This window comes from Stenella coeruleoalba, assembly GCF_951394435.1.
Source record: "Stenella coeruleoalba genome assembly, chromosome: 2".
NCBI classification, from domain to species: Eukaryota; Metazoa; Chordata; class Mammalia; order Artiodactyla; family Delphinidae; genus Stenella; species Stenella coeruleoalba.
Window position 1 is genome coordinate 42923442 of NC_137147.1, and position 26780 is coordinate 42950221.

Here is a 26780-nt window from a genome sequence, read left to right on the forward strand (position 1 = left end):
CTTGGTTACTGGAATTGCTAGATAAATTACCTTAATATATCCATGGGTTTCCCAGCAAACTTATCATTTTAAAATGCAGCTGGGTCCATTAGGCTGCTGCCCAATACTGTTACATTTTGGTGGCGGACATCGTACTGCCTTCCCCAGAGATGCTCTCAAGCTCTGAGTCCACACTCACTTGCTCTCATCATATGACCACACTTCTACTTTCCTGAAAAGACTAAAACAATTGTGTGCTAAGAGATGTTTTCCTCTCTGCCTCGAAGTGTCTCTGTTCTCCTGTTTGCTACTTTGCTAATTACCAGCATTGTGGGGACCACCTTTGATTTTTGTGTTTGCTACCATTCTGATGTTGACTCCTTCTGCATCCATGATCACCTTCTCTCCATCTCTTCCACCTACATTTTCAATCTCTCCTTCTCCATTTATTCTTCAGCTTGGCCAGCAACATATTAAAATCTCTTGCATCCTTAAAATCAATAGTGACAACGCAAAAACAACAAAATACTCTATTCAAAATAAGTGGGTAGTGAAAAAAAACCTGAAAAAAAAACCCTCAAACTTTGAGAACACTAGCTTTAAAAAATAAACAGAAGAGAGGGCTTCCCTGGTAACGCAGTGGTTGGGAGTCCGCCTGCCAATGCAGGGGACACGGGTTCGTGCTCCGGTCCTGGAAGATCCCACATGCCGCGGAGCAGCTGAACCCGTGAGCCATGGCCGCTGAGCCTGCGCGTCCGGAGCCTGTGCTCCGCAATGGGAGAGGCCGCAAGAGTGAGAGGCCCGTGTACCGCAACAAAAAAAAAAAAAAAAAAACAAAACAGAAGAGAAATGGTAATTCAGGGGACTCAGGTAAACAAAGGTATAGAAGAAGTGTGAAAGCCTCTTATAGGGTCCTACTTATCTGATAAGAGGTTTTATACGAGAAAAGATTTTTTCAAAAAACGACAATATTTTAAAATGGAATCTCAGCAACTATGGACCCCAAGGCTAAAACTCTTTTTTTAAAAGTGAAGAAAATCACATCTTAAATCTTCAGAAAGTTTTAATTGGCTTTAATAAGTTACAGTAATATTCTTATCATCCCAGTTATCTTCAGAACAGTATGTTCCAGTGAACTAAATATGGTTAATAAATTTGCCCTACCTATCATATACAGATTACAAATCTTAAAAACTGTACCGCTAAACACCACGTGGGGCATGATTTACTCTTTCTGTAATGATTCAGAAGACATTTGGGGATATTCCTAGACACCAAAAAGAAAAGAAAAAAGGAGAATAATCTGAAGAGCAGCTCACCATTCTTTCATGAACGTTATGGTACTTAACCTCAAAATGAAGCCCATGAGATACATATTATCGCTGTTTGACAGAGAACCTAAGATGAAACTAAACATATACTCAGGGCCATCCAATGGCAGGACTAGGACTTTCACTCATGTTTCCAAATTCCAGTGGCCTCTACCATCAATTTGTATGACTCCAATCAAGGTTCATAGAAGCGGATGGAATTCCTGGTAAATCAATTTTAATGATATATACAAAACAATAAATCTAAGCAGGACTCTAGAAAATCATGCTTAAAATGGTCAGAAAAATAAAAGAACTCTGGAGAGCCAATCTTTCTATGGTATCTGTGGATAGTAAAAGAATTGTCAACAATTCAATTTAGTTAGCAGAAGAAAGAATGAGTCAATACTAGGTGGGGATTTAGGTGACTGTTGGTGTCATCAAAAATGTTCTCCATGCTCTGACGGTGGTACAGATGCAATCTTCAAAGAAGGTGACCGTGAAGGCAGATATCAACTCAAAGGGATACTTAAAATCTTTGTAGAATCATTCCTCCTTTATAAGCTATTCCCTGAGAATAATGTGATCTGAAGTGTAGTAGAGTACACCTTTCTCTTAATATCACTTCTATCAAACCTCATGCAAGACTGCCATTCCTGCCAGGAAACAGAACTTTTTCTCCAAACCATTTCTGAAACTTCCAGTGCTTAAACGGGGAGCTCAAGCCTGAAACCTAGACAGAATCAATATTCAGAATAAAAAGTTTAGACCTTGGAGTCATACTGTCTTAGGCTCAACCTTGAACAACCTTTAATACAACTCTCAGTTTTTTCATCTGTAAAATGGGAATAATACCTACTTAATTGGGTAGGCTCGTGTTCCCTTCCCAGCCTTCCAACACTAGAGTCTCTTATTCCACCCTCTTATATATTTTTGTTTTTTCCCTTTACTCTCTGTGTAAGCCACATGGTCCTAGAGGGAATTTGCAGAACTGTTATGAAGTATAGTCTGTACACAGCCGAGGGAGCTGGCTAACATACTTACTGACTCATCTCAATGTCACTGCATCATGGGAGCTTCTCCTAATCATTATGCCCATCTCCTCTTAACAAGTGCTTCTCCTCTGCTTCCATGTGGCCTTGTATCTGCCATACTTGGCCCTTATCATACTGTATTAGATGTGTTCTCTGGCCTTTGTCTAGATTACGAGCTCAAGTCTTTCTTGTTTGAACCCCTGGAACCCGACTGTCTAACTCCTGGTAGTCTCCATAGGACTTTGTTGAATAAATAAATAAGAGAATACCAGTTTTCATCTTCTGGAGGCCTAGGCTCTGAGAACTCTGTTTATGAGACTTGGAAGTCATGTAGTAATTGCTGTGTTCATCCTTACTTGGTTTATATTCTGCAGTGAAGAATTCACTTTCAAATCTTGCTACCCACTTTCCCCAAATAATTATATCAGGAAGCCTTAGCTGGATGAAAGCTTTACCCCAGTGGGGCAGTCCCACCTGGGTCATTAAGCAGTGCACACACATTCAGCAGGAGAGCCAGCAGGTTCTGGAGAGGAAAAGTGAGAAACCATCCACTCTCACTTGCTATCTGTGGGCTGCACCACTTTCTTAACCCCAGGATAAGCCTTACGCTTAAAGGAGGTCCCTGGAGACACAACAGAATCTTGCAGACAATTCTGCCTCCTTTCCCCCAGGATTCTACTATCTGGGGACTCAGGGTGACCACTGCTCCCATTAAATTTCCTGATAGGTACATAAATTCATTGTGTTGAACTTGTTTTCTCTATCAGGGGAGAAGGCCTTAATGACTGTCACTTTCAGAGAGCTTTGACTATTTTAGTGTGAAAAAATGCTACTAAATTTTCTTAGTAAATGTAAAAATACAAAGCAGAACTCACTGTGCTCCCAGAAACATATTAAGTCGTAATTTGCTCCGAGATGGAAGGTAATTTTGTGCAGTCCAGACTTGCTCTGTTTTGGGGACACATCCTTTTCAACTTAATAGTCATCTTTGCTGCAGTTAAAAAAAAAAAAAAAAAAGCAACTCAGTGGAATATAACAACAAATACTTATTTCTTGTTCACATTTCACGTCAGCAGACACAGGGTTCTGCTCATTCTCCCACATAGACCCAAAGAGCAGCTTCTTTTTGGGATTCTCCATTCTAGTGGCAGAAAGGAAGAGCTAGAGAGGTAGTGGGACCCTGTGATGCCTCTTGAAGCTTCTGCTGAGAGGTGGCATACCACACATCTGTTTACGTTTGATTAGACAAAGCAGGTTACGTGGCCAAGGCCAAGGCCTTTGGAGCTGAAATGTGTAATGCTCTCACAAGGAAGTGGGGAGGGTACACCCAGGAACAGAGAGCATCCACCAAGTCCATGAGCATCGTCATAGCCTGGATAGGGGTCCAGATACACACTGTACCTTACAGAGCAGAGACTCCAGATTCCAGACAGAAAATGAGCTAGAGTTATCTGTCTCTTCAAATGACAGCAGGAGAAAAAAACAGAACACTGGTGATTCTACTGTCTGCCTTTTTGATTGCTGTTTATAACTTGATTTCCACACATTTGTATTCCTTTCCTGTTTGCAGGGGATGATGGAACACAGACTCATCCTGAGGATAGCAGCCAGGGAAACAGAATCAAGGCTCGCTGCCTATCCTGTACGTCTATGGTTCTGAAGGCCATCTGGGGACTTTTGATCATCCTGTCAGTGTCATCGTCTTGGATTGGAACCACACAGATTGTAAAAATTACTTATAAGAACTTCTACTGTCCATTTTTCATGACTTGGTTTTCAACAAACTGGAACATTATGTTTTTCCCAGTCTATTACTCTGGTCATCTGGCCACTGCTCAAGAAAAGCAATCTCCAATGAAAAAATTCAGGTAGGTTTCATGTTAAATGGCCAGTAGGAGATGGTTTGAAATAATTTCATGCAAATATGCGTAATTTCATCTCTTTGGAATATGAGTTGAGTTGAGGAGTGTGGAGAGGCAGGATCTAAGGTCGGTAGTAAACATATTAACACGAGGAAACAGAATCGGTACCACCCCCAAAATTATTAAGTGTCTACAACATGCCAGGCCCTGTGCTGGTGCTTTTGTGTATCTTAGCTTATTCACCATCATTGGTGGTAACAGCCACGTTTTAAGACGCTGTTAGTTATCCCCGTTTTAACACAAGAGGTAATAGGTTTGGAGAGATTCAGGGACTTGTCCACGGTCACACACTTATAAATAATGGAACCCAGATTTTAATTCAGATCAATTTATCTCTAGCCACGTTTTAAAAGAACAACCCAAGATCTCGAGCCCAGAAAAAAAAAAAAAAAAACAACAAACTGTATTCATAAGATTATTACAGAAACATTTGCTCAGTATTCTGGACACAGTGGTATTATAGCAGATGAAATGACTTGGTCTCAGGTAAAGGGAAGTTTGGCCTCGGGACGGTTTAAAAGATGCTGTTCTTTGCTGGCTAGGAGCACAGAGAGCCTTGTCTGTTGGTTTGCTAGCCATGAACTTGATAGCACCGTGGTTCTAGTGGTTGCTCGGAGCTAAACCTGACTTCTGCAGCCCCATCTTGGGGAGATCAGGAAGCTGGCAGACATGTCATCCAGCCCTGCACAGCACTCAAGGAAGGCAAAAGCAGTGTTTGGGTCAAAGTCCTGTGCTAACAGACAGCTTCTTGAAAGGAAAAGCCAGAACTAAGGAATAACTTCCAGGACGGTCACTCTGATCGCCAAGAGAAAACAGCAGTCTTGACCTCAGCAGATGGCAGTGGGAGAGTGACAGTTTTCTTCACCCACTTACTGCTCCTCAGCAAAATGACAATAAATTTGTATTGCAGGAGCCAAAATAACCTTTCTTTCTTGCCCTTTTACCTAATGAAAGGAAGGAGTGACTGTTACCATCGATGCATTATAAGACTGTCCTTGAAAACTTAAGACACTGTGAAGGCTTTAATCTTCAACTTCCAATTTATCACCAGCTTGGAAGTGCCCGGGAGTATTGAAGTCACCCTGTGAGCTGATTTTCCACGTGTGTCCATGAACGTTCAGCTATCATTAAAGAAACAAAAACCAATTCAAGAATGATAAATGTTTTCTGGTTTGGAGGAAAGAAAAAAGCCTTATACCTGTTTGGGATTGCTAAAAATACTTTCTATTTCTTCCCATCAAAGTAGACATGATGCTGGGCATAAGATCTTTATTAATAACAATATTTAATACATGATTGCAAGGGACATGATTATCAGAATAAAATTCTCCCTGTTTGAAAATACCTCCATTTACCCATAGCACGTGTTCCTATGGTTTAGACACACGTGCTGATAAAAACAGCACAAGTTTAGTCTGGGAAGTAATACCTCAGAACACCTCAAAGCAAGCCAAGTCTGTTTTATTGAAGAGAATACATTTACGAGAGGCTCCTGCTGACAGGAGTGTTGTTTGGGGAATGAGTCTCATCTTCACCGCATCTCTCATGTTGAACTAACTCTGAATTTAGTGAGACCTGTAAGTTGACAAGACACCTCCTCCTGTCAGTGCCTAGTGTGAAGTTGCGCATTTCTGAAACTGAATCAAAGAGCTTTTATTGTCTAGCAGAAAACATTGTGAAAACCCCTCCACGTGAGAGGTAAACATTGCCAGAAAATGCTGAGATCCTTGATCTTTTTTCCCTGTAGACTCGTTAACACCATCTGCCAAGAAGGCACCCCCTGAAGCTCTCGTGGCAGAACAAGGGGAAAATATAGTATATAAGCCTGAAAACAGGATTTGTCCCATAGCGCCAGACCCTATACCTATTTCCTCCTTTTCTCTTGAATGCTATGAAAGCATTTCCAGTCTTTTTCTTATCACTACCATCAAAAGAATTTTCAGTAAGGTATCAAATCTAGGTGGTAAGGATTGTTCATTTGGAAGTAGTTTTTGATATGTCAATCATTCCATTTATATACTATCCAGAGAATTCAGTTGCCTCAGGTGAATTTGAAATTTAAGAAGAAAAAAATTATATACCATAGTTTTGATGGTATATCAAAAGGGTATCAAAGGGTAATTTCTTAAGGGAAAAAATCTCTAGAAAGCATGAAACTAGAGCCAAAGATAAATTTGCCATGTGTCAGGAAGCTATGAAATGTGCTTAAGATGTACATACAGAAAGGGTTCCATAACTAGTAGCTGCTGGAACAATGATGAGCATAGTTACGATATTAGTGTCCCCCGACTTCTAAGCTTCTTTCCAAGTTTTGCCTCCTGTCAATGCCTCTTGTCTAGAAATTCTGATCTCATCATCCCAAGGAGAGACCTACTATTGTTATTTCCTTCTCCACAGAAATCCATCTTTTTAAAAAAAAAAGAAAATCACATTTCCCAGCACTTACTGCCTAAATGGCAAAAGGTTTTACCCAGGTGAACTGGCGTTTGAATGGAGAGCATTTTTATTAATTCTTGTAACAGCAGTGACAAGTGGGGAGAAGGTTGGCAGTGAGACGAGAAGGGAAGAAGAAAGGGTAACAAGGAGGAAGCCAATACCTGGGGGTCAGGATGAGCCAGGCCAAGAGCCTCTGCCGGGCAGCAGCCCTTTGCCTGGGGGACTCTCCCCATCCATGTGCCTCCACTGGCTTCCCCATGGGGCAGGGTGTTCCCTCTCCTGAATCCAAAGTCTTTGCTGGAGAGCACTCTACCCAGCATGATGGTGGGCTCTGGGAAGGAAGAACCATCACTGGCTAAGACCAGTGATAAGAAAAGAAATACTGTAATCAGAAATGGATTTGTTGTGGTTCTTAATAAACGTGTATTTTAAAGGACATTTAGCAGTTATAGATGTCAGGATAAACCCACGACTCTCCACTCCAGCTCTCCCTGGCAGACTTCCTCACAGAGCAAATCCCTTTGTAAGTACAGCACACAAAATGTGTGCCCAGTTGCTCTACGAAAACTGCTGCTTGCTCTGTGTGTAACTCTGATTTGAGGATCTCAAAGGTAGGGCTTTAGAAAGGCCATCCATTTTATAATACTGTAAATCAACTACACTTCAGTAATACAAAACAGGCCATCCATTTTATAATAATGTAAATCAACTACACGTCAATAAAACAAAACAGAGAGCCCATCCATTTACCTGTGTGTGTGAGCACGTGTAATTTCTGTTTACTTTGCAAAAGGCTTTGCCTCTGGCTTATTTAGTCCCTTCATTGATGTTTTGTCTCCTTCAAGTTAAAATTTACCTTTGGGAATCCCATTTCCATTTTACAAAAGTCTTTCCATGTTGGTTGTCTGCCACATGAAAGTAAAGTCACCACATGACTGTCTATGTGTTCAAAATGCATTTTTAACCTTCCCAGAATCACTGGCCTATGATTCCCTGTGTTCTCAGCTGCTTGGAAGCAACGTTTACTATGAGGCTTGATTTTGAAAGCCGTATCCCTGTGCTTGGAGCCTCACCACTTTGTCACGCCCTCCCCCCATGTGGTCCTCCTATGGAGTACATTGCTTCATACATGGGAGGCAAACACTGGCTGGAGATTACTTTGCTTTGCAATACTTTGAGGCATAATTATTTCTCTTCAGAAAGAGCTAGAAGAGAAACCAGAAACTAGTATTACATAGAGCCATTTAAATAGATTTATAAACATTATAAATGTGCAAATATGAATAACTTGTTGCTTTAAACAGAATATTTATACTACTCTTGAAAATACAACGCCTGGCACAAGATAGTTGCCCAATGAACGCTTGAATGTTCACGTACAACTGAGTGAAAAAAATAAAGCTGAATTTTCAGAGCCTGTTTTCAGTCCATAATCAAAAAGGCACTGCTATTCTATCACTTTTGATGTTGCCTATATGTATCGCTAGCGTCAACATTTTGATTAAAACAATCCTTTGGGCTAAATAATCAATTTAGTCAGAAACCAAGCAAATCAAAGATTTAACTGAAATGACTATTTTTACACAATGAATTCAGACAATTCCTCCAGAATGGCCAGGTGTCTGTACATAAATGCAACCTGAATTTTATTTATTTATTTTACCATTTGGGGGTTATCACAGATGCTTCCTTCATTTTTTTTTCTGCCTTAAAAATGCTAGAGGAAAAAGAAATTTGTCCATTGGGCAGATATGTCAGAAAAAGGCATAAAGTTTTGGGAATAATAAAATCCCAAGCTGTGCACGCCTACACATGATACATGAGGCTGCATGTGGTCTGTAGCCTATTCAAACAGTACGAACCATCTTGACCCTGTTGTATTCGTCCACTGGGAAAGAATCATCTGTCTCTTCGAATAGCTAGCAATTCCAGCAACCATTCATTTCTGGATTTCTCCGGGCTTCTCTGAGAATGTTTGGCAACAGCAGAATGGCTACCCCCAGGAATCTCCAGAGAATGGGTAGGAAAGGCTTAGCTCTGTGCCTGGGGAGATGTGGACTCCTCCATGGAACCCTTTGCACTCACAGCCCGTAGGTGGCAGAACTGGGTTCAGTAGGTTCCACAGATGAATGATGGGTCTTCAGGGTTTGTGCTCTTGGGTAAAAATGGCTATCAAGAGTTAGTCTACACAAGATGTGTTAAAATTAATACCTGACTATTAACCTCTATTTCTTCTCTAGGGAATGCAGTCGAATTTTTGGTGAAGATGGTCTGACATTGAAGCTCTTTCTTAAAAGAACTGCTCCCTTTTCTATTCTATGGACTTTGACTAATTACCTGTATTTACTGGCTTTAAAGAAGCTGACAGCCACAGATGTCTCTGCTCTGTTCTGTTGTAACAAAGCCTTTGTCTTCTTGCTGTCGTGGATCGTGCTGAAAGACAGGTTCATGGGAGTGAGGGTAATGGCACACTTGATTCAATGCGTAAGGCCGCATTTAATCATAGATCCTTGGTATCAGGAGAGCTGCTTTGTTTTGTGGAGTTTCTGCAAAACTTTTCCCATTGGTTCTGAGTACAGATTGAAATTTGAAGTTGCGTTAGGACGCCCAGGCAGTTACAACATCATGAGACGATAAAGAGATTGTTTCCATTGGAATCAGTCAGCTGATTTCAACAGGAGGCACTCAGGGAAAAGAAGTTCTTTTCTTAGAATTAATGGTGTGATCAACTCCTTCTGTCCTCGGGAAAGAAGGGTCTGAGAAAATTAGCCACAGTAAAGATTATGATTTGCTTTTTTTCCAATCAACATATGTTGGGACAACTCCCTCATGTCTCTTCCCCCCAGAGATGGATTTAATATTGGTGGAAGTAGATAAGGTTACCAAACAGTAATTAAAGTGACCAATAATGGCACGATGCTGTTAAAAGTGACTATATATCTAGTGTGACTAACTAGATATGGAACTAAAAGCAATAACTCGTACTTTGGGGTACAAATCCTTAATTGAACTGCATTAAACTTCCACCAGCCACTTCAGTTCTGAGTTCATCCCTTTCACAGGTAACATGGATTTAAAAATAAAATTTTTTTTTGTATGCCTGATCTTTGTTAGATTGATGGAAAACCACGCAGATGTAAGGAGCCAGACCTCATTCATATAATCTGGTACGCCACCATGATGAAAATATTGAGTAAACAGTTCTTTGAAAGGAAGTCCAAACGAATAGCCTTCTTCCAGAAGATAAACATCACACAATTATTGTTCTCCGAAAGAGATGTCCAAGAATGGATTTGAAACACGTTTTGCTATCAAAATATTGCTCTTGTTGCAATGATTCCAGGGTCCTTGCCCTGCTAAATGCTGAAATTCATGTTTATATTAGAGAGAGTTTGTGACAGGTATCATCCTGAAAACTTCATCTTAATAGCTAATTAGCTAATTCTGGTTGTATCTTGGGAAATGCTGCTCAGAAATTCAGAACTGAAACTTGACATGAACAAGTGAAAAGCTACAGCAGAAGACAACACAAGAAACTGAATCAGTCCATGATACCATTAAACTATACCAGATGTGGTCCCATACTCATTCTCCATAGCTAATCTTAGATTTCACACCCAAAGGGCTTAGCATCATGTTTTCACACATGGAGCATTGGTACTGTCTGTCCACCATCACGTGCCCTGACAAGTACTTGAGAACAAGAACCTTCTTTACATTGCTCACTGATCCATTCAGCTTGGGCTACATAATTTGTGGGCCCCAGTGAAAAGTGAAAATGCAGGCCTCCTGTTGAAAAAAATTGTGAATAGGGCTTCCCTGGTGGTGCAGTGGTTGAGAGTCCGCCTGCCAATGCAGGGGACACGGGTTCGTGCCCAGGTCCGGGAGGATCCCACATGCCGTGGAGCAGCTGGACCCATGAGCCATGGCCGCTGAGCCTGCGCGTCCGGAGCCTGTGCTCCGCAATGGGAGAGGCCACAACAGTGAGAGGCCCACGTACCGCAAAAAAAAAAAATTGTGAATAGTTTCAACATGGCAACATCAGGGAGCCCACTGCATCTGCACAAGTCATATGCCCATGAAACTAGTTCTACCTCTATCTCTAACACCTAGAATGATACAAGGGACAAAGTAGGGACTCTATATATTTAAGGATATAGTGAATGAACTCATGCTTACAAGATCTTTCTCTTGTCTATCTACTACCACGTTGGATCACCCATGAGTATTTGGAGGGCCTTGTCAGAAGAGAGGGCAAGAAAGGAGATTTAGGGGCTTTTCTGCTCTTTCAGTGTCATGTGAATACCAAAAGGAAATAGATATGTTCACTATTAGGTTTACCAGTGAGCAAATCAATTGTATTAGAGTGAATGAATGCATTTAACCATGGAACTTACTTATGCAAGGGGTCATATCAAAAGAAGCTTGATGTTTATTTGAGGACTGTTAGGGGGAAAAGCTCAGCTGTGTAACATTTAAATGGCAGATTTAGGAAATCTGCCTAGAAGCTACAAAGCATTTCTATCTTAAAATTTGCATCTGTGGTGGGTTTAATGGTGGCCCCCAATAAGGTGTCCACACTCTAATCCCCAGAACCTGTGAATCTGACCTTACTTGGAAAAATAGTCTTTGCAGACATAATTAACTTAAGGATTTTGCAAAGAGGAGATCATCCTGGTTGATCTGGGTGGCTCCTAAATCCAATAACAAGTATCCTTATAAAAGACACACACAAGAAAGACACACAGAAGAGGAGAAGGCAATGTGACCACAGAGATAGAGGTTGGAGTGATGCAGCCACAAGCCCAGGAAAGCCAGGGCAGCCGCCAGAACCTGGAAGAGGCAGGAATGTAATATTATTCTCTCCCAGAGTTGCTGTTGGGAGCGTGGCCCTGCCCAATTTTGAACTTCTGGCCTCCAGAACTATGAGAGAATAGATTTCTGCTCTTTTTAGTAACCAAGTTTGTGGTAATTTGTTACAGCAGCCTCAGGAAACTAATACAGCATCTGTAAGTAATAAGACCTGATAGAAGAATTGTTGAGTAGCCAACAAGTAGTTGTTAACAAGTAAATACGTAAATTAAGACATCATAATGACAAAATAGTAAGTATTAATGTCAGGCATGCTGGGAGAAGTCAGGTATTTTTCTTTTTAAATGACAGGAAGTGCTTTACTTCTCACTGTGAAACATTAGGAAGTGTTTAATGCCATGTTCTAGAAGAATGTCAAGGTGTAATTTTAATAATGCCCATAATCAGGCCACGGAATATAAGAAGCACTGAAACATATTCAGCATTTTGCCTTTTGACCACATCAGCAGTTCTTTTCCTTCTGAGACATATTGAGAACATGTATAATTAGGTCATTTGAGAAATTAGAGGAGGACAAATACAATACTGACAACATAAATGCAGCTCTTATTGCCTACACCCATAAATAGGACACAGCCTGTAGATGCCACCCCACTTGGACTACTCTTTTTTTTTTAATAGTTAAAGGGTTGCTTTCAGTCATCAAATCAAAATGTATATTTCTGACTCATTCTAAGTCTTCAGTAGCTCAGAAAAAGATAGTTTGGGGATTATGATTCTCATTTGCATGACCCCAAGAATTATCACCCTTAAGATAAAACATATGGCCTCCCCTACTTCTTTTTTTTTTTTTGCGGTACGCGGGCCTCTCACCGTTGCGGCCTCTCCCGTCGCCGAGCACAGGCTCCGGACGCGCAGGCCCAGCGGCCATGGCTCACGGGCCCAGCCGCTCCGCGGCATGTGGGATCTTCCCAGACCGGGGCACGAACCCGCGTCCCCTGCATGAGCAGGCGGACTCTCAACCACTGCGCCACCAGGGAAGCCCCCCTACTTCTATTTTTCACGTCAAAATGACACGATGAACCGAATAAAGGATGCTTTAAATTATAATATCAGTAAATACGGGTTTATCTGGAGCACCAGTTGGCCAGCATTAGCAATGCTCACATAAAAACTAATTATATGTTTTGAATAACTTGTTAATATTTAGTTTCCTTGGAATTTTGATTGAATCACAGATGGAACGGTAGTCTGCCATACATTTAGTTTTCTATTATGAAATTCTTTCAGCCAGTTTGCTGGTGAGTTTTGGTGTGTTAAAAAAACTCATAAGTAGTTGCTTACAGCTGATGTATGATAATCATGTGGAAATTAGTAAACTTCTTTAAAAGACCTTTCTTTTTAATTGCAAAAATGTTGCTAAGTGAGAATCCAGCTCTTGCAGCATTGAAGATGGGTGTTTTTCCCATCTCCAAGATCCTGTTTTGTTTAGCTAGCATTCTTAAATTCATCAGAACAAGAATATCACTGAATATCAATGACATTGATATTGATCACAAAATATCAATAAAAAAAGGTTCTCCTCAAAAAAAAAAAAAATGAGCCACTGCTTCAGGTTTTCTTCTCTATCACTGGCATCCATTTCACTCCAATGAAAAGTAAATGTCAGACTAGAAAATTAACACCCTTTCTTTCAGATCTTGTCCCCCCTTATTTTTATATTATTAATTGAAAATGTTCATTCATTTTCAAATTTCCTTGAACATGTGAAGAAAATTGGTGGGCGATGAATGGTTCAGCAGACCCCAACTTTTATAGCAGATTGAGGAAATGAATTTGTGTCCCCCTTCAGCTTGGTAGCCACCTATTTTCTAGGTATAATTGGGTCCTTATGTGTTTAGTTTCCCAAACTTTTGTAGACTTTCCTCCATCCGCCAAGAACTGACTGGGGTATGACAGTTAAATGGAATCTTTCATTGCTTAAACTGCTCTTCTCTGAATTCAAATTGGGCTCCAGGGCACTCTAAATCAATCAGGACCCTGGAGCTGAGCTGCTACTGATTTGTGCCGATATTACATATTTAGATAAGATTCAAGACAATCTTGTTTCCATCTTGCCTCTGATTGGCATTTCTGCAGTTAACTCTTCATTCCTGGGAAGTGCAGACTGCTCTGTCTAGAACCTTCATGCTTCCCTCTGGAGGCAGTAGAGGATGGGTAGTGGGGCTCTTCCCCTTTCATCCTCCTCTTGGCAGGAGAATGCTTCACGAATACAGGGAGGGGAAAGCTGAGTTGGGAAGGCTCTCCGATTTTATGCCCTCAAGGAACCCATAACCCCTGTCAACAAGGTGCAGTCAATAGGTCTCCTCTACCTTCCACACGTACTCTGGAGTCTTTCCTTCCGGGATTTCTTTCCTTCTCTTCCATCCTGGTCTTCCTTTGGGATCGTTTTCAGATGGGTTTTTTTTCATATAAAAACAGATGTGTATGTGTGTGGCAGTGGGGTGGAGGATGGGAATCTTAGTTTGAGTCTCAGGCTTGACCTGCCCCGACCCAGGGACCCACCCACCTCCCCCTCACACACACACACACACACACACACACAGAGAATCCGGACAGCTGCGGACTGCCCACCTCTTTCATTTCTCACACGTCAACTCTTGTCTAATTTCAGTGGCTCTGAGTAAAACAGATGGCTCTTCTTTATGGAAGCTTAAACGTAACATGTGGACAAATTTAAGGATTCTGTGTAGCCATGGTTCCCTGAAAATGGACTCTATCCAAATACACTCAGAGGGAAGAAGGATGATCATCAGTGCAGGTCTCATTGGCCAGACTATGAATGTGTATCCCACCTTCAGCTGCTAACCTTGAGTCTTGAACTTGAGTGCAGTCTGGCCAGCAGTATAGCTTTGAGGCCCCCCATTTCAGAGCCTGATGTAGGCTTGGGATTCAAGGTCCATTGAAAGCCGGGGAAGCTCCTACCTGCTCCACCCAGCTCCAGAAACAGGGTTAACCACACGGCAAATTAAGGAAAGATGTTTGGGTTACAGTTAGAAAGAGAAGCAGTTAAAGGTTCATCTCAATACCCTGAATCCTAAAAGAGCTGATATTGTTATGCGAATGATAGTTCTGGAAATCATTCGTCAGTGGGAAACACAGTGACTGTAATGAGGCTCATAAACCGTCCTGGAGATCCAGAGCAGGGCCGGACCCTTTTGGGTTTTGAGGCCCTGAGTCAAAAGAGGAAAACAATGAAGATAAAACAAAAATCAGCCAAAAGCCAGCTATTTCTCTAGGTTTCATCTATACAAACTAATTCTTTGGGATGGGAAAGAAACCTTGCTTTCAGGCAGGGCCACAGGTAGTATACATTTCAGTGAGATCACCAGATGTTTACTGTTAAAGCCCTCTTTGGGCTCTAAGAACAGGTCCCCCTCATGGTCCCCCTCTGATTGGCCCTGAGAGTTGACGCAGAGACTCTGGGAGGGAAGTGAGCCCACAGAGGAAGGTAGTTGGCTCGGGTGGTGATGTCGCTCAAGGAGCACGCAAAGATAATGGGCTAAATAAATCCTCTTCCTCAGGGTATTCACCCCAGGTGGGCACACCATGATGCGAGAGAACCCAGAGGTTTAGAAGGTTAGAAATGAGGCATCGGCCGCTTTACGATCACTATGGTTACCAACATTTTCACCCAGGTCAGATTCAAGTAACGGTTGTGGTGGGTCTCCATCTTATTTAGACACCTCTGGTTGGTTATGGGGCTGCAACTGGAGTAGGTTGTGAGAAGAGCCATGTTTTTCTGAAGCCAAGCAGGTGGCACCATGACGTGGCACCATCGGCAGAGGAGTCCCTCACGTGGACGCCAATGTGCTCAGAAGCATTGCTGTGTTTGTCAGCATGTGGATGTCACACGTGAGCCCTTCTGACACGGTACTTAAAGCGCTGGCTTCCTGCAGGTACATTTCCAGCATCCTGAGCACAAGAAGAATCATTTTGTACTTTTTTTGTTGAGAAGACAGACTAGCAATCCTTCCTTAACGATTGATTACTTCTGAAAACGCACATGACTCAGACCTGTGCTTGGGTTACATATTCTCCAGAAATCTCAAGAATATTTACTCTGCAATGAACCAATAGTTCCAGGCAGAACCACTTTAAGATCATCCAAACAACCACTCCAAATGAGCCTGCCAACCCAACACTTCCCTGCATTTTCTAGATTAGCTGAGCTCCCTTCCCTCAGTTCCAACTGTGTAGATAAGAAACATACTGAAAAAAAAATTTTAAACATGGCCATAGAGAACTTGTTCTATCAGATAGCTGTGAAATTTAAATAGAAGTGTGGAAAATAATTTCTCTTTTCCCCCCAGGTAACCTATATAACCTATAAATTATTAACCTAAAAATACCTGTTCATACCATAGAGAGGAATTTTTCTAACATTGGAAGTATTCAGATTTTCATGCTTTTGGAACTTAACTAACAGCACTGTCTGGCCCCCTGAAGTGAAAAATGCTTCTCTCCGTGACCGCAATTCAAAGAGACATTGGTATAATTGATATGACAATTTAAGTGGTCTGAGCTAATATTTTCACAAGCACTTAAATATAAAATGTAATGGAGACCTTTAAGACGCTCATCATGACTATAATTCTGAATTGCTATAAAATTATGTAATCTATGTCCACGTCCAATTCCTATCTTGAGAAAACTTATAATAGAAATAAATACAGTGCATATGTATTTTTACTAATGGCTGACTCAGAAAAGAAAGTGTTCCCAACCGGGTCATATCCTGGGGATAATGGTATTAAATGTTCAACACTTTCCAGACAGTGTTTTTGGTTTTTCCCTTTTTTTTTAATTTTTTGTATGGACTGTTTGTTTTCAGAATTCCCTAAGCCAAGAATTATATATTATACACAATTGCTTAAACCCAGATATTGTATATTATAGAATAATTTTAATAATTTTAAATATTAAACAGCACATCACGTTAAAGTTTCATTAGGATTAACACTGTGTTCTATTACCCCTGTCTTGAAGACACTACCTATTTTTTTGACTAAGAAAATACATCTGATGTTTGGTAAAAAGAAAACAAGTATTAATTCAAATTTATTATCCTACAAGTTCAGTATTTTGAGGGAAATCTGTGTACATGAATACTTTAACCTATGAACATTAATTAACACAAAAACAGATCAGAAAATGCCAGTGTTTAATGTAACTTTTCATTTCTCTGACATCAGATTGCCCAAAGAAATGTTGCAAATCCCTGGCTGAACTATAAATCCCCAAATCAAAGAAAATGATAAGTCTCACAGAATTCCCAGGTCTAGGTAACCACTTCACCATGTTTATTTATGAGTCTATGACTTCCTGTTTGGAAAATTTCCTTGACACCTCACATTGTGTGCATTTGTATTAAATTCTATTCCCTATAGTTTGAGGCATAGTCTAACTGGAACACATGGCTAGAAGGTTTAGAGACTGTGATACTCAGTCAGCAAGAGCAATGACCCCCCCACACACCGAGCAGCCTCCTGGATAACGCTTTATGAAGACAGTTTTTCACTGCTGACAAGTCGGCTTCTGTTCTCAAGTACTCCTGCTGCTTTTCATAAAAGACGCTTTAGTATGGAGCTGGCTCTGAAACCAGCTGTGCCCTTGCTTTGGGTGGTCATTAACAAAAGAAATGCTTTAACAGCATCTAAATTATATGTGCCCTCCTTATCATACTTTGCACTGGCCTTCAGCAAGTCTACAGTTGCATGTTGAAGATCTACATTTTGTTGTAATGAATAATTCACTAATAATATTTCAAAGGGTCAAAAAATATCCCACATGTGAGAAAACTATCTACAGAGGAACTGATTTGCTTGCGAATCCTCAGAACTGAAGCTTAACAAAATCGATCACCAGGTATATTTAAATTTCCCACAAAGTTGCATCATGATTTTAAAGTCAGTGAGACTATTTCACAAGGAAATGACATAGTGTTTCCTATTCCAGGGTTGTCATTTTACTGTTTATTGTAGCTCTAAAATGTTTTCCAGTAGAACCAGTTCAAGGTAAATTAAAGAGATGCCAACCGGCATTTCACAAAGGAAGTGGACTCCTGTTTGGAATATACCAAGGATCATATTAATTTACAGTCAACCATTATGATTTCAATCAAATTCTTAATATTTCACTTTATACAGCTAATGCTCTAGAATAACTGAATGAAATTATCTTTCTGTGGCTTAATTTGCATGTAAACAAAAGGAAGAACTAGCCTCCGTTTGATATTCCAAGTGACAGTGCAAACTCAGCTCGCTCCTTATAAATCACTCTGAAAGATTATTCTCTTTCCTTTTTTCACTTTGGCCTAAAAGTGTCCTCCTAGCTGCATTAATATTATGTCTCCATAATCAAGTTCTGGTTATGTGGAGATGTTCAGAAACATGCATTGATCCAAGGAGCTGATTAAAATGTATGCTGAATTGTCTGAGGAAAAAGAACACAGTACAGATGAAAATGCTAAGAAGTGACTTCCTATTAAATTTATTTCACCACTATGGGTATTAATCTCTAGGAAGTTGATCTAAAAATTAAACTACAATTACTAGCCCTTAATTAGAATGTGAGCAGCTTCTATATTTTCTGCCTGGATGTCTCATGAGCATATGGATTTCTTGCTAATACTGACCTTTCCTACATTTAAACAGTGATGTACAAGAGGTAATTGGGTTTGAGGAAGCATGTAGCAACTCCCACGAAGCCTTCAATTGCTTCTCTGGGGTATGGAGACATCAATTAAAAATTTTTTTCTCTTTGCATTCTACTTGATAGATAGTTGCCGCAATAATGGCAATCACTGGCATCGTCATGATGGCGTATGCAGATAATTTCCACGCTGATTCCATCATAGGAGTAGCATTTGCAGTGGGCTCGGCCTCGACATCTGCACTGTATAAGGTATTTTGTGCACTTCCTTATGTACTCAACTGTCATTCGCAGCTTAGACTTTTAAGTAATAAAAGAAGGAAGGACAAAGAAAATCTTGACTTGCAAAAAAAAAGATGGTTTAAATAATAACAAGTACCAATTATTGAGTACTTGCTACAGGCTGGGTACTTGCTAGAAATTTTCACCTGTGTTAATGCACCTTTATGAGGCATAGGTACTTATCCCCACTTTCCAGATGAGGAAACTGAGACTTTGAAAGATTAAGTAACTTGTCCAAGATCAGCCAGCCAGGAAGTGATAGAGCCAAGATTTAAACTCGGACTGGTCAACTCCAAAGCCCGTGGTCCGTGCCCCGAACCCTCCCAAATCATCCATCAGTTATAGCAGGAGCCGAGGAAGACTTCTCCCCTATGTTTCTTTAATTAACTACTGAGGTCATTATTTCAACTACCATGAGGTATTAAAAATACCTTGAGAGTTTACTGTTTGTTGCATATTAACCCCGTGCCGTGTTACGAGCTAAATGAAGAGCCTCTTTTCCTCTCTGATGGATACTCTGGGTTTGTACTCACAGTTCTTTCTCCCCTGGGGTGGCCTGTCATCAGTGAAAGCTCTATTCGGAGTCACTGTCCCTGACTTCAGAAGTGAGGATTAAGAGAGCAGATCTAAAAGGTTATTCACAGAAGCTCCACTTTTCAGAGCCAACTTTCTGGATGTAGCTAAAGAACTGTTCCACTTTCACCTCTCTTGGGGTTTCAATGAGAAAATCCTCTCTGAAAGGCAGAAAATGCCCTTTGCATCCCCCTGGATGCCTGTTCCGATTATTCATCAACTCTGCTGCTCAGAGGACATTGTGTCTATTTCCATATCGACATTTCCTGGCCCACTGATTCTGTGACAAGCTTGACAGGTGTTCACTCAATCACCATTGGTGTCTAACTTGCCCCCAACTGAGTCTCCACGGAGATGTGTGATGGGACCAAATACCACGAGCACGTGCTCAAGTTCTCTTAAGTCTCTCAAGAGAAGAAAATGATACGTTTAGTTGAAATTAAAAGCAATACCTGGACTTGCTATATGCCTGGGATGGCTCTTTTATAGAGAGAATTCTCCTGACCATGTTACAGATGTATTCATTCTGGGAGTGGTAATATTTTGCTGACATGCACAAAATCGTATGTGCACCATAGAAAAGAGATACTCTGTGCTACATTGTTTAAGGATTAATAAAGGAAGCAGAGGGGTTAAAAAGCCAAGAAATATGGACTAGAGAACTGGCTCCTCCCCAGCCTGATATGTGATTTAGGTTAGCTATACATGTCTCCTTGCCATCTTTTTCTACACACAGATTTATAATCCAGAAAACAAAGACCATCTTTTTTTAAATCTGGAGAATACGGTACTTGTGAAAATATTTTAGGCTCAGAGAGAAAAGTGCTTATAAATCCACGGCATTGTTACTATTTCTCTCAGTAATATAATGACAGGCTCTCTCTGTCCAATTTAGTTTTCAGTACCTGTCAAAATAACGGTAAAATGAATCCCATGCTTGAAGAGAAGAACTGACGGCACCTCAATCCTAGATGTTTCTGGGCTTGTCTGCACTCTTATTTATCATCCACGCCATAGCCATAACTGATGGTGGTGTTTTTCCCAGTGTTTCCCTGTGGCACAGAAAGTGGAATTCATTTTATGGCATTTGCTGTTTCATATGAAGGCTAGAGGGCATTTGAATTCCTTATCTCAGCAGCACATTTAGTGCCATGGAGACGGTGGGATAAGAAGACATAGAGCCTAAACCCTGGGCCAGTTAGTTCATGATGTAGAAATTGCCTTTCTGATACTGACTGTGTGGCTAATGAGTTCCTTTCTCGTTCTAGGTTTTGTTTAAGATGTTTCTCGGAAGTGCCAACTTTGGTGAAGCAGCACACTTTGTCTCCACTTTGGGTTTCTTCAACTTAATCTTCATCTCCTTCACCCCGGTCATCCTGTATCTCACCAAGGTGGAGCACTGGTCCTCGTTTGCAGCTCTGCCGTGGGGCTGTCTCTGCGGGATGGCAGGGCTCTGGCTGGGTAAGTGGCCCTGGGTTTTGCCTTCCATTTCCTATGTCACTTGACCTCTCCTTGGAGAGTTAAATTGTCATAGTAAGATTATTCCTTTGGGTACCCCTGTCCTCTATTTCCCAAACTTACCTAACGTTGGTTAATGGTTGCAAAGTTCTTTGCAGATTATTGCTTGATTAGATCAGAGCTATCCAGCTAGTATGCCTCCCATGGGTTAAGTGCTGAGCTGATCACCACGGATCCTCAAGTAGCCTCGTCCATGCTTCATGATGTACTGTATGATGTTATTGTGTTCCATGTGTGGCACAGTGTGTCAGGTGGGGGGGAGAGTGGATGGGGGATTCAAGGGACTCAAAGTGGATCAAAATGGCAGGAGCACCAAGTGCAGAAGGAACTGGGGAGGAAGGAAGGAGATGTCATTCGGGAGGGCAGCAGGTCACGGAGGGCCTGGAACGCCATGTTGAGGGGATTGGCTTTCAAATCCACTTAATGATCTTTAAGCAGGGAGGTGACAGGCTTACATCTGCATTCTAAACAGTCTACTCTGGTCGTGTCTGGAGAATGAGTTTGAGATGGGAAACCCTCACCGAGAAAGAGAAGATGACAGAACAGGACGAGGTGGCCCTGCTAAGTAGGCTGTGCCTAGCAGATGACGAAGAAATAGCCACCTGGAGTGTTTCTCATGTTCTGTCTCCCAACTCCCCATGACTCTGAGGCTGTCTGCTTCACCTGAGCAGCTGGGGGCTCCCACTTTCCAGCTGCGCTTTCATTTAATGTGAGAGGAACCTCAATATAACAAGCCCACTCTTTCCTCACCAAGCAGTTGAATAACAACAAACACCCAATGACTCAGTGTCTCTGCTCAGAATCAAACCCCTTTCGTTCTGCTCCTCTCCCCCCGTTCCACCCGGTAACAGCACCCTCTGTCTACTCCATGTTCACCTGCCATACTGGACCTGCAGGACATCTGCCGCCCCTCAGTTGACCTTATTTATCAAGGTGACATAGTCTGAAACAGCACTGCAAGTCTTAGGAGGGAAAAAGAATGCCCTTGTTTTCGTTCCCACAAAGACATTGGGTCATCTTCTTCTACTCTGGCCCAGGCCCCTAAGGGGAGCTCTTCAACTAGACAGGAAACACTCACGAGAAAGATCAAACATTAACTGTTGATCCTTTAAATTCTACTTTTGAAGGCCAAAAATGTGTAGTTATGACCGCTCACAACCTGTGCTAAATTGAGTAGTAGAAATCAATAGCAGTCTTTCCATAAGACCAAAACACCCTAATTAAAAGTGCCTAGATCTCTTCCTGGCCAAAAACAATCTAATTGGGAATAACCATAGCCCAAATTTCACTACCTCTTGGCCCCAGCTGTGACCCGTGATCTCCAGCTTGCTGCAAAGTAGCCCTCCACCCACGTTGATCCCTTGGCACCTCTAATACGTGCTCCTAAGCAAGCCTGCTCAGGCTGGGCATCACCCATGCTAGCCAGACCCTGCAGTTCTCCACCAAGCAGCGTGATCTCCACACTGCACTGGGTGCAGTGCCACCCAGCTTAGAGCTGCCCCACAGGCTCATCCCCGTGCCTGGAGCCCTCTCTGTGCCAGGGTTGCCCTGTGACAAAATGAGGAGACAGCCTCTCTCCTGACTGTGTTACACACCCCAGGGTTTTACAATCTTCAGTGCTTCTGCTCTTGAGTTTTTAGTGCCACCTTCTCTTCTCCATAGGAATCAGATATGATCTAGTGAGAGCAGGGCTGGAGACAGATCTGAGAGGCAAAGAGCAGGCTGAACTCTGACCCCAACCCCCATCACCTATAACTATGGCTTCAATCTGCTTAGGTTCACCTGGCCTCATTCCTGCTCTGGCTTGGCCATAGCCCACGTGCAGATTGACATCATCCATTCACCTGACATGTCTGAGGCCCACTTAAACTCGGGCAGGGCCCCGTGCTATAGACAACATATTGAATTATGTATTCTTGTCCTGAGATTGTCAAAAGAGCTTGTAAGTGTTCCACCTAAAGCACTAAGGAAAAGCAGTGAAGCCACTCGGTCCTTGTTGAGTGAGAAAAGCTCGGTTCTCAACCAAATACCAATACTTCCTATCAATCTGCTAAAATATCCAGTTCAGCCAATAAAATGACAGTTGGGAAGTTTAGCAAAGTCTGTGCTGTGTTTAATAAATTCCTGATTTGTTAGAACAGGTCATATTTGACTCCCTAAACTTGAGGAGAGAGTTGAGATGCTGGAATATTCATTCCCATTGCAGCTCTGCCATTAAGGAGTAGTTATCAACTTAGGAAGGTCCTCTGCCTTGATTGCCACTACTATTTTATGAAAATTATGAACAAGCCCAAGTTTTGTGAAAGTCCAACCCACCGTCTCTAACTAACAAGCAGGAGTGACTCCAGATGACTAAGTTAGTGAGCTTAATTAAAGTAAGAATTATAGGTAACAGTAGAAGAATAAACACTGTCCTAACTGGAATGGTTCTAGAACCATCTTTGGTTCTACAGAGAATGGGCAACAGCATTTTGAGTCATTTCCGTAGAGATCCTTTCTGAATTGAGGACTTTCTGTAGTTGTTAAGACTCATTTCTCTAACCCCTAAAATAAACATTAGCTTGAAATCTATTAAAATAATGCTATGTAATTTATCATTTTCTTTTCGAAAACAAGTAATTTTGATCATTTTTGTGTAGATAATTATTTTAACTAACTTTATATTTACCTAAAACTGTCAGAAGATATGTATTAAATGGTATCAAGTTATACCTACAGTTGGTTCTGTGGACCTGCCCTGGGGTTATCTGTGTACAAATCAGGATGTGGAAAAGGTGCCTGGGGTTCGGTGAATTACACTGCACACAACTTTGTTTGCTCATGTAATGCTCACCCCAAAAGAGAGGGAATAATGCAGCATAGGCCATCCTTGGACAGATCTTCTGTTAGGCAGTAACACCAGGGCCTTTTAGTTATTCAAGAATATAGCATGATATAGTAAAGTAACAAGGGAGAAAGCCCCAATCAGTCACCAGCTTTCAACCTCTGGCTCAACTTAATAGTGCTAATGAGCAGGGTACTGAATTGATTATTTCACTTCTTTGCATGGCTCCCTACCCCCTTTGCCAACCAAGAGATCAGGCAGCCAGGATAGCAGAGGAGGAAAAAGGAATATGACTATTTCAGGTACAATACATATGAATCCATCTCCAGAATTAGAGGATTAATTGACCAATGGTACAGATAATTTAGAAGGCATGTTTAGCATAGACATGGATTCTTTTATGTTAAGAAGGAAAGAGCCCAGCATAGCAATTCCCCTTTATCCTGTATATCCTCCTTTATTTTACAGCCTTCAACATCCTGGTGAATGTTGGTGTGGTGCTGACGTACCCAATCCTCATCTCCATCGGAACAGTGCTCAGCGTTCCTGGAAATGCAGGTACTGTACGATTTGACGTGTGCACAGGAAGTCTCCTGCTTGTGTTTGTTTTATACCCTGAATTGTTTCTTCGAGCAATTGTGAGTTATGTCACTTGCCTGGGAAGATGTTTTTAAATATCATGAAGGTGGCAGACAACAGAATAACTATGCATCACATTTTAAATTTCCAGCTACAAACACTGTTTTAACTTGGTTGTGCTTTTAGACTTAAATACCAAATGTATCATTTGGGTTTCATGTAATCTCCCTGACAACCTCATTTTGTGGTATTTTTAGAGGAAGTCCTATGGAAACAAAAGGCATCCCAGCGTAGGAGTCTCAAACATCACTAATGAAAGGTGTTGGCACACTACAAGGTGTTGGCACCACATCAGACTCTCCATGGGGAGCTGTGAAAGACTCTCCTGGGGGCACAGCAGATGGCCCTCTGGAACAGACATAAGAAAAAAGCAATTTGACTCACTTCAGGGACAAGAGGAGAAGCTACTTTTCCAGGAAAATCTTTCTAGGTAAACTGTCCGTGGGACAAATAATGAAAGTGGGTTATCTGGATGACTGTATAGTCCTTCTAATTTTAAAATTCTATTTTTCCAAGTCTTAGGTAGCCATCTTTCTTTACCCCCAGTACAATCAGCAAATATTTATTGAGCACTTACTATGTGATCATGACTATAGAAGAGACTGGGAAAAAAAGATATTGTTCCCATAAGAAACTTACACTGAATATGGAAAACAAGACCGACATATATGAAATAACTTAGAACTCTACAAAGTAATTTATCATCAAATTGTGTAAAACACTCCAAGGACTATAAGATATTTAGAGGAAAGTCATATCAGGGAGGAGTGGAGTTGTCAAGGAATTCCATTCATTCATCCATGAATTCATTCATTCGATAAATAATTTCTGAGCACTTAGTATATGCTAACAACTGTGCTAACACCTGGTGATAGATCCTGAATAAGACACAGCCTCTACCCTCAGGACCATGTAGTGTAGAAAGGAGATGAAAGGAACTGAGTAATTACAATGTAGAGAGAGAATGGCTTTGATAGAGGTATGTACTGAATGCTCTGAGTGCACACAGGAGGGGCATCCAAGGAGGCTTCCTGCAAGAAGAGTAAAGGGAGGGATCTAACAGAGGGTTTAGCTGGATGAAGTGCATATGAAGAGGGAAGAGCATTCCATGCAAAGAGAACAGCATATATATGATTCCACTGCTAGTTACATTCCTGCAAAACTGAAAACAGGGACTCAAAAATATCCTTGTATGTGAATGTTCATACTATTTACAACAGCCAAAGGTGGAAACACCTAAATGGCCATCCAGAGATGAATTGATAAACAAGTTGTGATACAATGGGATATTACTCAGCCATAAAAAGGAATGAAGCACTAACGCATGCTACAGTATGGTTGAACCTCGAAAACATTATGCTAAGCAAAAGAAGCCAGATACAAAAGGTCACATATTGTACGCTTCCATTTATAGGAAATATCTAGAATAGGTAAATCCACAGACACACAGCAGGCTGACGGTTGCCAGGTGAGAGTAGTGGGCTGGGGAGTAACTGCTTAATGGGTATGGGGTTTTATTTTGAAATAATGAAAATGTTTTGGAAACAGATGGAGGCGGTTGTACATTAAGCTGTACAAAACGAATGTACAAAATGCTACTAAACTCACTTTAAGCCGGTTAATTTTATTTTATATGAAATTTACCTCAATTAAAATTTTTAAAAAGACTAGCATGTGCAAAGACCTAGACATTAATAAGCCTGGCTCTTAAAAAATCTTCAGTGGTCCAGTGAAACTGGAGAAGCATGAAGGGATGCAGAGGAAAAGTATGAAGAAATAAAACTGCATGTACACACTGCTATATTTAAAATAGGTAACCAACAAGGACCTACTGTATAGCACAGGGAACTCTGCTCAATATTCTGTAATAACCTAAATGGGAAAAGAATTTGAAAAAGAATAGATACATGTATATGTATAACTGAATCACTTTGCTGTACACCTGAAACTAACACAACATTATTAATCAACAATACTCCAATATAAAATAAAAAAAAATTTTTTTTAACTGCAGAGATTATTCAATCAGATGGCATTTGCCTGGAAGGGTAAGTATGATTTAGAGAGAGGGAATGGAAAGCAAATGGAGAGAGTGGTATTGATAATGACGTGGAAAAAGAGAAGATGAGCTTGAGAGAACAAGAGAGAATTTTGGAAATCTCTTAGAAGTAGCACTGATGGGGTCATTTGTTTTCAGAGAAGCTTAGAAACAGTGATGGACTGACTGACTTGCCGTTCCTTCCCTAGCTGTGGATCTCCTGAAGCAGGAGGTGATATTCAATGTCGTCCGCCTGGCTGCTACCATCATCATCTGCATTGGGTTTCTGCTGATGCTATTGCCGGAGGAGTGGGATGAAATTACCCTGAGATTCATCAACAGCCTGAAGGAAAAGAAGAGTGAGGAGCATGTGGATGATATCACTGATCCCAGTGTCCACCTGAGAAGCAGAAACAGGGCCATTGGGACTGTGTCCATACCACTGGCTTAGAGAGGAACACATTCTGAACGCACGTGTATGTATATTCTGTGAATATAATAAAATTTTCTCACCACCTGTACACTCAAACGACAGTATTAACTCTGAATTTGCATAAGTCATATGTGAAATAATGCTAACAATAAAAGTTTACATTTATATGCTTATCAAGGAACTGGTGTAAATAATCATAATAGATTTTTTTATTAAAACATATTCATACTTGTTCTATTTCTTCTGGGGTTTTTTGGGGAGGGGGA

The 26780-nt window shown here is 41.1% G+C and overlaps 1 protein-coding gene across 1 annotated transcript in view; it reads left to right on the plus strand.

Annotated features, from left to right (window-relative positions):
• The window catches only part of SLC35F4 (solute carrier family 35 member F4), a gene marked incomplete at its 3' end in the record, with an annotated part of 283820 nt that extends 257288 nt beyond the window's left edge, over window positions 1–26532 (plus strand). Inside the window, exons 3-8 of the mRNA XM_079913412.1 lie at window positions 3894–4191; window positions 8922–9141; window positions 18334–18459; window positions 20331–20523; window positions 23873–23962; window positions 26291–26532. Coding sequence (XP_079769538.1) covers window positions 3894–4191; window positions 8922–9141; window positions 18334–18459; window positions 20331–20523; window positions 23873–23962; window positions 26291–26532 — 1169 coding nt within the window. The remainder of the gene's footprint in view (window positions 1–3893; window positions 4192–8921; window positions 9142–18333; window positions 18460–20330; window positions 20524–23872; window positions 23963–26290) is intronic.
• Window positions 26533–26780: the final 248 nt, after the last annotated feature.